A 9,950-nucleotide genomic window follows, 5' to 3' on the forward strand; every position below is an offset into this window, starting at 1 on the left:
TGCCCTGTGATATAATTCATGACTCACCTCGAGTGCGCATATACGAAGAAAGAGAAGCCGAGCTCGATCGGCAGGACAGTCTGGACACCTTGGAGGAGGAGCGCGACATGGCAAAAGCCCATTCCGCATTTTATCAACAACAGGCTCGCAGATACCAAAGCAGAGAAGTACGGGCCAAAACTTATAACATTGGCGAGTTAGTTCTATGCCTGCCGGAGAATAAAAAGACCAAGCTCGAGCCCAAATGGGAAGGTCCCTTCATTATTGACCAAGTTCTGACTGGTGGAGCATACCGTCTGCGGGATGCATCGAATAATCGACTTGAGCCGAACCCATGGAACACAGCCAGGCTCCGAAGATTCTATGCCTAGCGCCGGACTCTATGTTCGTCTCCTTCCTCTGTCCATTTTTTGCATATACATTATCTGTCTTTTTTCTCTTTCTTTCTTTTATTCTTTCTCAAGGCCTTCAAGGGCCAACTTGTGCCTCCCTTGCACACTATAGATGCGCTAACCACGCTCATTATACCTGGGGGCTTCTTACACAGAAGCTTAATTATCTATGTGGGCTTCATGCCCCGCACATGTGTTATTCTTCTGCATGTACCTTTTCTTCGCTATTTTATGCATCGATATGACTTAAGTTTTGGCCAAGCTGGGTTGCCTGGCTCTTGTATTTATGCCCTACGTTCCCGTTAATTCGGCTAGGGCATAAGGGGAGCACCTCTGTGATTGTTACTGCCGGGTCAGCCGGATGTGTACCTCAGACTGGGTGAAGCCGAAAACTAGCGTTCTTAAGGGAATATTCGGTCGGCGAACAAAAGATGATTTTTTATTTATTTTCCATATATGCCCGCAGATGTTTTTGCCTGCGTCTCCGCTCGTAGTCCGGACATGCACTTTAGGGCATGCGTACCCAGGGAAAGGAACCCCTAACGAAACTATTCTCCCTGGAAGATGTTTCTTACTACCCATGTAATATAACATAACTAGTTGGGTACTTGTCTGTTCAAGCACTACTGACCCCAACGCCTGGTTTCCACGCATACCCTGGTTATTATATAACTGAGCGGGTATTCGGACACACTCCAGACTATCGGGTCCCGAGGTTGAAGCGAAAAGGTCCGCCATGACAAATGATTTACAATCCGGCTAGAAGATGCTTTCTTAGCCATCCAAAAGGCGGTCTAGCCTACAATCCTGTTGGGAATACTTTGCGGCTAATTCTACTTGCCCATAGACTAAGCTATCTGGGATCTCTCTTTCCCATCGGTCCCCACAGGTCTGACCTCGGCCATGTGGTTTGGGTCAGCCTTGGTATACCGCGTCTTCACCATGGCCCAGACTTCCCTGGCACCTTGACGGCAGGCCGATATCTTCCATAATCGGAAGCGCCGCCGTGCTCCCTTGAGCTTCTCCGCAAGCTCTCCAATGCCTTATGGCAGGGAGACTGATGGCCACAAGGCCTGGGCAATACCTTGCATCACATGCCGAACTTGTTCATGCAGTTGTGAGAGCTCGGATATAAGATCACCCGCAGACCCGGGCATCTCCTCCGCGGGACGACCCGTCAGCATACCTGCAGACATAACTCTATTAGCCGTATTCTCCGCCGTCCCCTTTTTAAGGGTTCGTTCAAGCACTTACTGAAAATGCCGCGTCGAAGCCGCTTATTCTCCTTCTCGGAGTCCGCAAGCTGAGCTCGAACATCTTTCAGTTCCACGCTCAGCTTGGTATTGGCATCTTGGAGATTGTTTTTCTCCCGCCTGACCTCAGTCAGCACGCGTTCGCCAACCTTTAGCTGTCGTATGGCATGATGGTCCTCCGGATTCTCTCCAGATTCATCTACAATATATATTGTTAGATCTGCAGCCACGCCGCACGCTATATGGTACCTATCATTCTTTGAAACAAATGTTACCAGCTGGGGACTTTTTATGTTCCTTCAATGCGGCAACGCCGGCCCGAAGTTGGGTCTTGCATTCCTCCAGCTCCTGTGATAGTCGAGTATTCTTCTCTGTAAGAACCTGCACAATAGATGATCCTTAAATCAGTTCTGCTAACTGTTTCAAGTCTCAGGGGATACTGATACATATAATCGTCAGATTTGCTTACCCGTACATCCCTTACATACTGGTCCGTGGCTCTGGCTAGACCATTTTGAGCAGCACGGAGGTACGCGTCTCCAGAATTGAAGGCATCAAATGCCCCTGGGGAGAAGCAAGCGTCACGGAGTACGGCTCAGCGACGCCTATGATTCATGTCGCTCTCCACTTCTGAATTTGTAGCGGATAGTCTATCCGCATCCTCTGTAGGAGGAGTATCCGGCGTCCGCCCAATGTCGGCTTCCGCCTCTATGTCCGGTCCTGGAGCCCAACTGGTGGAAGCATGATCGGCAGCCTCACCAAACATATTCCGGCGAGCGTTTTTTCTGTTAAAGAAACATGGACGTCATTAAATTTTGAGAAAGACGACAACCACGGAGCGGGGTTTTTGTCATACCTCTGCGCCAGCGTCTCCATCCTGACCGCCTTCCTTTTTGGCATGCCCGGCCTCTGTGCCTCTTGTTGGCGAGTTGTTGCGGGTTCGGCACGACGTCTCGAAGGCCTTCCCTGTAAAACACCATATGTATATGGTGGGTGAAGTGTCTAAAAGGGGATCCTAGTTTTTGGAGTTGGGATTTTTGGTTTTTCTTACGTGCGATGCAGGAAGCAGTCCGGGATAGTCGGCCGTAATGGCCACCATGGCGTCATCACAGCTTAATTGATAGAACTGCCGGTCTATCATCTCCATGAATATGTCCGGATCTTCTTCGAGTACGGGACCGAGGGCCCGGTCAGGGTCCTCTAGTTGTGGGGATGGGCTGCTGACCTCCCTTATGGCTTTTCGCAGTTCCTGCCACACAATGGCAAGGTGAATACCTACGACAAAGAATGCGGGAAGAATGGGAGTAGGGAGATATAACTCACCCAGCTTGGAGGGTTGTACATGGAGAATCTATCCCGTGGTTTGATGCGGACGAACTCCTCTTCCTCTCCCTTGAACAACTCGGACAGAATTTTTGCTAAAGCGGCAGCGTTGTCCGGAGCCTTATGCCCGCAACGGGTGGCATCATCTTTCCCGTTAAAACACCATAGGGGGTGCCCTTGATATTGAAGTGGCTGCACTCCCCGCATTATGCATATTGACATAAGCTCAATTACTGTCAATCCTGATTGAGCCAGTGCTTTAATCCGGTTCATCAGGTAAAGGACTTCTCTGTTGTCTTCCTCCTGGGGGCTCCGTGGGCGCCAACTTCGGCGTTTCTTCAGAGGAGCATTGTTGAACTCAGGAAGACCCCGCCGAACAGGGTCCGGAAGGGGGACGTCCTCCATATAAAACCATTCCGAAGGCCAGTCTTCGGATGTCTTCTTCGGAGTACCGGACATGTATCCGGTTTCGGCGATGCGCCATATTTCGGCTCCGCCCACTTGATAAAGTGACCCCTTCTGTGTGCGGGGGACGAGGCAAAATAACCTTTTCCACAGCTCGAAATGAGCCTCGCAGCCCAGGAATAACTCGCAGAGGGCAACATAGCCGGCGATGTGTAATATGGAAGTAGGGGTGAAATTATGCAGTTGGAGGCCGTAAAACTCCAGGAGCCCACGGAGGAACGGATGCATTGGAAATGCGAGTCCCCTTAATAAGTAAGGAACAAGGCATACCCGCTGCCCCGTAGAGGGACTGAGAAGCTCTCCGCTTGCTCCCCGCCATTGTAGGTGGCGAGCCCGGCTCGGACGGAACCATATACGCTGGAGGGAGAAATCCCTTAGTCTACAGTTCGACTAATCGACTGTGTGGGACAGAACACCTCTCCCAATCACCGGGCCTAGGGCTACGAGGGGGGGAGGAGGAGCTGCGGTTGTCGGCCATGCTGGAGTGGATTTTTCCGAAGCGCGCTCCGATGGATTCTCGCTGGGGGAGGATGATATGGATTGAATCTAATAATCCCCATCCCTTTAATAGACAATTTATTTATCTGGCTAGGGGGGGCGAATCTAAAAACGCCCTGGCTCCTCGTATTCATTCGATGCATGGAAGATAGCCCTTATTGGGCGCAGAAGCCAAGAGGTCCAACATTTATGGGGCCGGACACTGCTTAACAAACATTCGAAATTTGGAGAAGAACCCGCCTTGCAATGCCGAAGACAATACTGCGTGTTGGACTTGACGTCATTGAAGCCTGGTTCGGCGGCTACTGAGGGAGTCCTGGATTAGGGGGTCTCCGGACAGCCGGACTATATCTTTTGGCCGGACTGTTGGACTATGAAGATACAAGATTGAAGACTTCATCCGTGTCCGTATGGGACTCTACTTGGCGTGGAAGGCAAGCTAGGCAATACGGATATGGATATCTCCTCCTTTGTAACCGACCTTGTGTAACCCTAGCCCCTCCGGTGTCTATATAAACCGGAGGGCTTTAGTCCGTAGGACAACATACAATCATACCATAGGCTAGCTTCTAGGGTTTAGCCTTTCCGATCTCGTGGTAGATCAACTCTTGTACTACTCATATTATCAAGAATAAATCAAGCAGGACATAGGGTTTTACCTCCATCAAGAGGGCCCGAACCTGGGTAAAACATCGTGTCCCCTGCCTCCTGTTACCATCCGCCTTAGACGCACAGTTCGGGACCCCCTGAGATCCGCCGGTTTTGACACCGACAATGTGTTTTTCACATTTTTGCGGCAGCGGCGGCGGGCGTTTGTCTCGGCGCTAGTGCAGGACGCCACCGACGAGGTCATCGTCATTCGAGGCAGGGGGATTGGCGCGGATCCGCAAGAGCCCCGACGAGCCACCGGGGAGGGTGTGGACCGTGACGAGCCGGGACGATCGTGGAGCTAGAGAAGCCTTCTCGGCCATCTGGAAGGGCGCATAGCTCGAGCTTCCACCCCTATCCATCCAAGACCGGTGAAGGGAGACACAGATGGCCAGTTCCTCGTTCGACTATGTCGTGAGCATGTCCCAATCCACGAGGTCAACTCCAAAGGAGGAGCTGCTGCCAGATTCAGTCATGGTCACGGTGGATGATGGGAGGGGGGAGGTTAAGTGAGGAGTGAGGCTAGGGTTTTGTTCGGAGTGAGGTTTTTATTGGGTCGGGTGTGCCAGTTTAGACTGATGCAACGTGGTGGTTGCATACGGCCTACCTCATATCCACCCTACATATGGAGTGGATATGAGGACTGCCAGATAAATGAGCTAACCACAGGGGGGTCGACTGGGTGACTTCTTTTTTGTCCATGTCGTGTCCGGCTTGGCATATGGAGGGAACAGATGAGTCTAGTTGAAGATGTTGTTACAACTACACAACTTTAATCTTTTAAATATACATTTCTGTACGTGTGTTTTCTTTTCGTACTTAAAAAGAACGTAAGATTGCAAATCAACATGTGATTGGATGGTCAGGAGGACAGTAGTATTCCCAGCCCACTAGAGTTCAAGTCCTAGACTTGATATTGATGCTCGCATTTTTCCGAATTTATTTCAAGCCTTCCGACGATGTACCTTCAGTAGAAGTTGACGTTCCCATGGAATACAAAAATGTCTGTGGCGACTTCGTCAATCTCAAGATGATGTGTCGGCTCAATCTCTCGAAGATGCTCATAGGATAGGGTGTGCGTGTGTACTTTTATATGGGTGACTATATGTGTATGTACGAGCGCCCGCATGCATCTTTGTTAAAAAAAACATAAGATTTTGTCATCCACCTCGTTCTTCGTCCAATATTCGACCCTCCCTCTCGTCTTTCATGACTTACCAAATAAAATTCTGCTTTCTTTGACAAGACAATAAGTTATTACCAAATAAAATCCTAAAGTGTTACTTTTTTTGCGGGGATCCTAAAGTGTTATTTAGATTCGTAAAAAGCACAACCTGATTTGATAAATAATTATTTAAGCAATCCCACTAATATAAAATGTAATCACGAGCTAACATATTATAAAATATTTACATCCATTGCAAGCACGGACAATTATCTTAGTAAAAACAAAAATTTGGCTTCTCGCGGAAAAATATTTTTTTTTGATTTCGAAAAGCTGTCGAGGGACCATGAGCACTCACTCCGCCCGGCCCGCCTGCCATGCAACTCTGCCAGCCGGGCCCCGACCTAGGAAAACCTCCAAATGTCGTGTGCGTGCGGTGCACAACCTAGGGCAGAGCAGAACCGGTCTGGTCCAGCTCCACGCCTAGTCGCCTCCACCGTCTGCACCTCCCCTGCTTTGCTTTATATAACGACCGGCCGTGCGATCGATCCCACCCCATCCACGGCTTCCATCCCATCCCCGAATCTCACTCCGCACTTCGAAAACAAAACGCCCCCATCTCCCCCTTCTCCTCCAGGCCAGGTGCTCCGCGCCGGCCGCCGCCGCGCGTAGGTCAGCCCGTCGCCCGATCCGCGGATTCCATTCCGGCTACGGCGCTGCTGCAAGGTCGCGGTCGCAGGATGGTGGTCGGTTTCCGCCGCACGATCTCGTTCCCCGCGCCCAAGTCCGCGCCGGCGGCGGGGTCGAACGGGAAGTCCGCGGCCGGCTACCGCGTCCGCTCGGCCAGCCTGCCCTGCCGGTTCCACCCGCTGGTGCTCCAGCTCGACGAAGACGTCGCGGCCCTGCGCGATCTGGCGGGGGGCCTGGCGTCGGCCGCGACGGCGCGCTCGATCACGGAGGCCGCGGAGCAGCTGGGGCGGGTCCTGGTGTCGCTCTCCGAGCTGCTCCACCACCCGCAGGCCCAGGAGCCGCTGCGGCGGCTCGGCCGGTCGCCGTTCGCGGAGCGGCTGCTCGACGACTTCCTCCGCCTGGCCGACGCGCACGGCAGCTTCCGCGACGTGCTGGTCGCGCTCACCGCGCTCCAGGCCGAGGCGCGCGCGGCGCTGCGGCGCGAGGACCCGGCGCGCCTGGCGTCCGCCGCGCGCGGGCTCCGTCGGTCCGGCCGCGACCTCCCGCGGATCGCCTCCTCCGCCCGCGCCGTGGCCGGCAAGGCGCCGCCTCCCGCGCCCGCGGGCCTCCCGTCGGACGCGGCCGCTCTCGCCGCCGCCATCGTCGACGCGGCGGCGGCCGTCGCGTCCGCCTCGGCCGCGGTCTTCTCCGGCGTGTCCGCCCTGTCCATTGCCGCCGCCACGGCCCGCGTCGACGTCGTCAGCGCGCCGTGCTGGATGCCCTCGCCCGCAAGGTTCGCCTCCTCGTCGGCCGCGCCGAGAACCGGCCACCACATCGTCACCACCAAGCCCTCGTCCATGCGCATATGGTGGGTCGCCGACCTGATGCGCTGGATGTCGCGCGCGAAGCGCCGGTCGGCGAGCAAGCAGCACGCCGACGACGGCTGCTCCGCCAAGCAGCCCCAGCCCGACGCGGCCCTGGTCGACCTAGACCCGGAGGAGGAGGACAGGAAGGCGGCGTTTGAGCGCATGGACAACCTCGGGCGGTGCGTCGCGGACGTGGAGAGCAGCGGCGAGAACGTCTTCCGGGCCCTGGTCAACACGAGAGTCTCCCTGCTCAACATTCTCAGCCCAAGCTTCTGAAGAATAGTGATCCCCAGACGTTGGAACCATCAACAATCTCGACTTATGTGATGAAATTTGTATATAGTTTAGCAGTACCACCAATAGAACATCAATTGCAGCCGAAGTAAAAGAGATTTCCGTTTTGTGTTGCCAACTCTGCATATTTGAAGAACATCTTCAGAAATTACCGTTTCGCAACGCAGGGCGCGCAGCCTGAGCCGCCGGGAGTTCAAGACTAGACAGACACGCGCGCGCTTTGGCTGGGACGAGTGGCGAACGATGATGGGTTCATTCCCGATCGTTTTTTTTTAAACAAGGCAAAAGACTTGCCATGGCTCAAAGTGGTTCATTCCCGATCGTTGGTTGGGAGACGGGTGGGGTCACGTGGATGGAATCATGCGAGATCGGGATGGCGATCTTGGACGTGCTTTCTCCAGCACGATTCGATCCTAGGGCGCTCGGCGCTGGCGCCAATCACGCCGATCGAGTGATCTGCCTGCCGTCGTGGGCTATGGCAGCCCGTTCTGGGCGTTTTCCTTTCCCGCTTTCTCTATGCCAGGCTCCAGGTTTCAAGTCCAATGCTGTCGCTGGGCAGTGAGGCAGGCCGCCAGGGTGCATGGCTGGCAACAGCAGCAGCCACCGCCGGAGATGGCATCCCAAAATAAGACCACGTGCGACGCGAAGTCGTTGAGATTTGGGGACGCCTCCGTAGCTTCTATATTACGCGACTCTGAAAGTGGTGATCCGTGATCGGCGACGACGAAAGCGATTAGTGTATTGCCAGTAGGTGTGTGTGTGTGGGGAAGTGGTGGTAGTTTTGAGTGTTCGAGGAATCTGCTGAATCACATTAGTACGTGCATCTTTGGGAGTAATGCCAAGGGAGGCAACTTAATTAAGTCCATCACCCTACCCACGTATGAAGCTGCTAACATGAAAGTTCTTACTAGTATTACTACCAGTTCTGTTGTGGTCAGGTGGTTCGCTTCCGTTAGTACTACTACTGGCTTCGCCAAATGATTGACTCACGCATTGAGGTACAAATGGCAAATCTCATTGTTACTGCGTCTAGTTGGAGTATTCCGGCGGATTGTTTTTGGTTCCCCTGAAATGTGTTGTGTGTGTGTGTGTGTTTTTGAGAGAGATTGGCTAGCTAGGGTTCGTCATGTGTTGTGTGTTTTGCAATGAAACTTTGTGGTGATTATATTATGATTTATCTACAAAATAAACAAATAAATAGTGACATCGCCATGTTGCCATTGTTAGGGCATGTTTGGTTCCAAATAAGTTACCAACTTATAAGTCGAAAAGTGAAAAAAGTGACTTATTTTGCCAAACAGACCCAACTTATAAGTCACCTCAACTTATAAGTCATAAGTTGCTCCACCCCAACTTAAAACTTATAAGTCACCTCCTTTTGCGTGGGTCCCATCATCTTTACATAAAAAAAGGTGAGAAGGTATGGTCAGATGACTTATAAGTCAGGTGACAACCAAACAGGCATGACTTATAAGTCATTGGTTTCAAGTCACCTGACTTATAAGTCAGGTGACTTATTGAAACCAAACAGGGCATTAGTTGGTAGCACAACACGGGCAATAGCATCACAAGTCCTGGTAGTGCAGGCCTCTTGAATTACTAAAACGTGGCATGTTATGGCGTGTTGGTAATGATGAAAACATTCGGGCATGGAGGGATCCTTGGATTCCATGAGGACCACCTTTTACTCCTATCCTACCGAAGAGAAATTGCCGTCTAAACAAAGTGGCAACTTCTTTGATAACCGAGGTAACTGGAAACTAACACTATTGCAGCAACACTTTTGTCAAGCAGATGTTGATTCTATTCAGAGTATCCACATTTCCCCAAGGCAGCAGGATGATTTCATTTCCTGGCCGTGGGAAAAATCTGGTATCCTCACCGTAAAATCTGCTTACAACTTTGCTATGTCTAGCCATTATGATCATTTTTCTCCTGGTGCCTCGAGCTCTTCCCCACGGGGAGACAAACCTATTTGGAAATTGGTGTGGGGCGTGCTAGTACCACCGAAACTGAAACACTTTTCATGGCAAGTATCATCAGGTTCTTTACTCACAACAGCTGAGAAATATAGAAGACACATTGGTATGAATGGTTACTGCAAGCTTTGTGACCGGGAAGAGGAGACCATGTTTCATGCCCTGATTGTGTGCCCTAATGCCGCAAGCCTTTGCGACTCTATGAGGAACCAATGGCCATTACCAAGAAGGGAGGATATTATATGCATAGGGGCAGAATGGCTGCCTCATCTCTTGGCCGGTCTACATGAACAGACTAGAAGTATGGTCATCATGGTGTTGTGGCGCATCTGGTATCTTCGGAATGAGTTGATTCATGGCAAAACAATTCCTCATTTGGAGGTCTCCTGTTCATTCTT

General features: G+C 52.0%; 1 protein-coding gene across 1 annotated transcript; it reads left to right on the forward strand.

The window, feature by feature from the left end:
- Positions 1-6,277: 6,277 nt before the first annotated feature.
- On the forward strand, positions 6,278-7,691 carry LOC123130782 (uncharacterized). Its single transcript, XM_044550593.1, has one exon. It carries the CDS (start codon positions 6,485-6,487, stop codon positions 7,553-7,555), a length of 1,071 nt encoding a protein of 356 aa, XP_044406528.1. The 5' UTR covers positions 6,278-6,484; the 3' UTR covers positions 7,556-7,691.
- The last annotated feature ends 2,259 nt before the right edge of the window (positions 7,692-9,950 follow it).

Source organism: Triticum aestivum, chromosome 6A (genome assembly GCF_018294505.1).
Source record: "Triticum aestivum cultivar Chinese Spring chromosome 6A, IWGSC CS RefSeq v2.1, whole genome shotgun sequence".
Lineage (NCBI taxonomy): Eukaryota > Viridiplantae > Streptophyta > Magnoliopsida > Poales > Poaceae > Triticum > Triticum aestivum.

Excerpts from the sequence above, each read along its gene's own strand:
- LOC123130782 (XM_044550593.1), top strand. The coding sequence starts at position 6,485 with ATGGTGGTCGGTTTCCGCCGCACGATCTCGTTCCCCGCGCCCAAGTCC.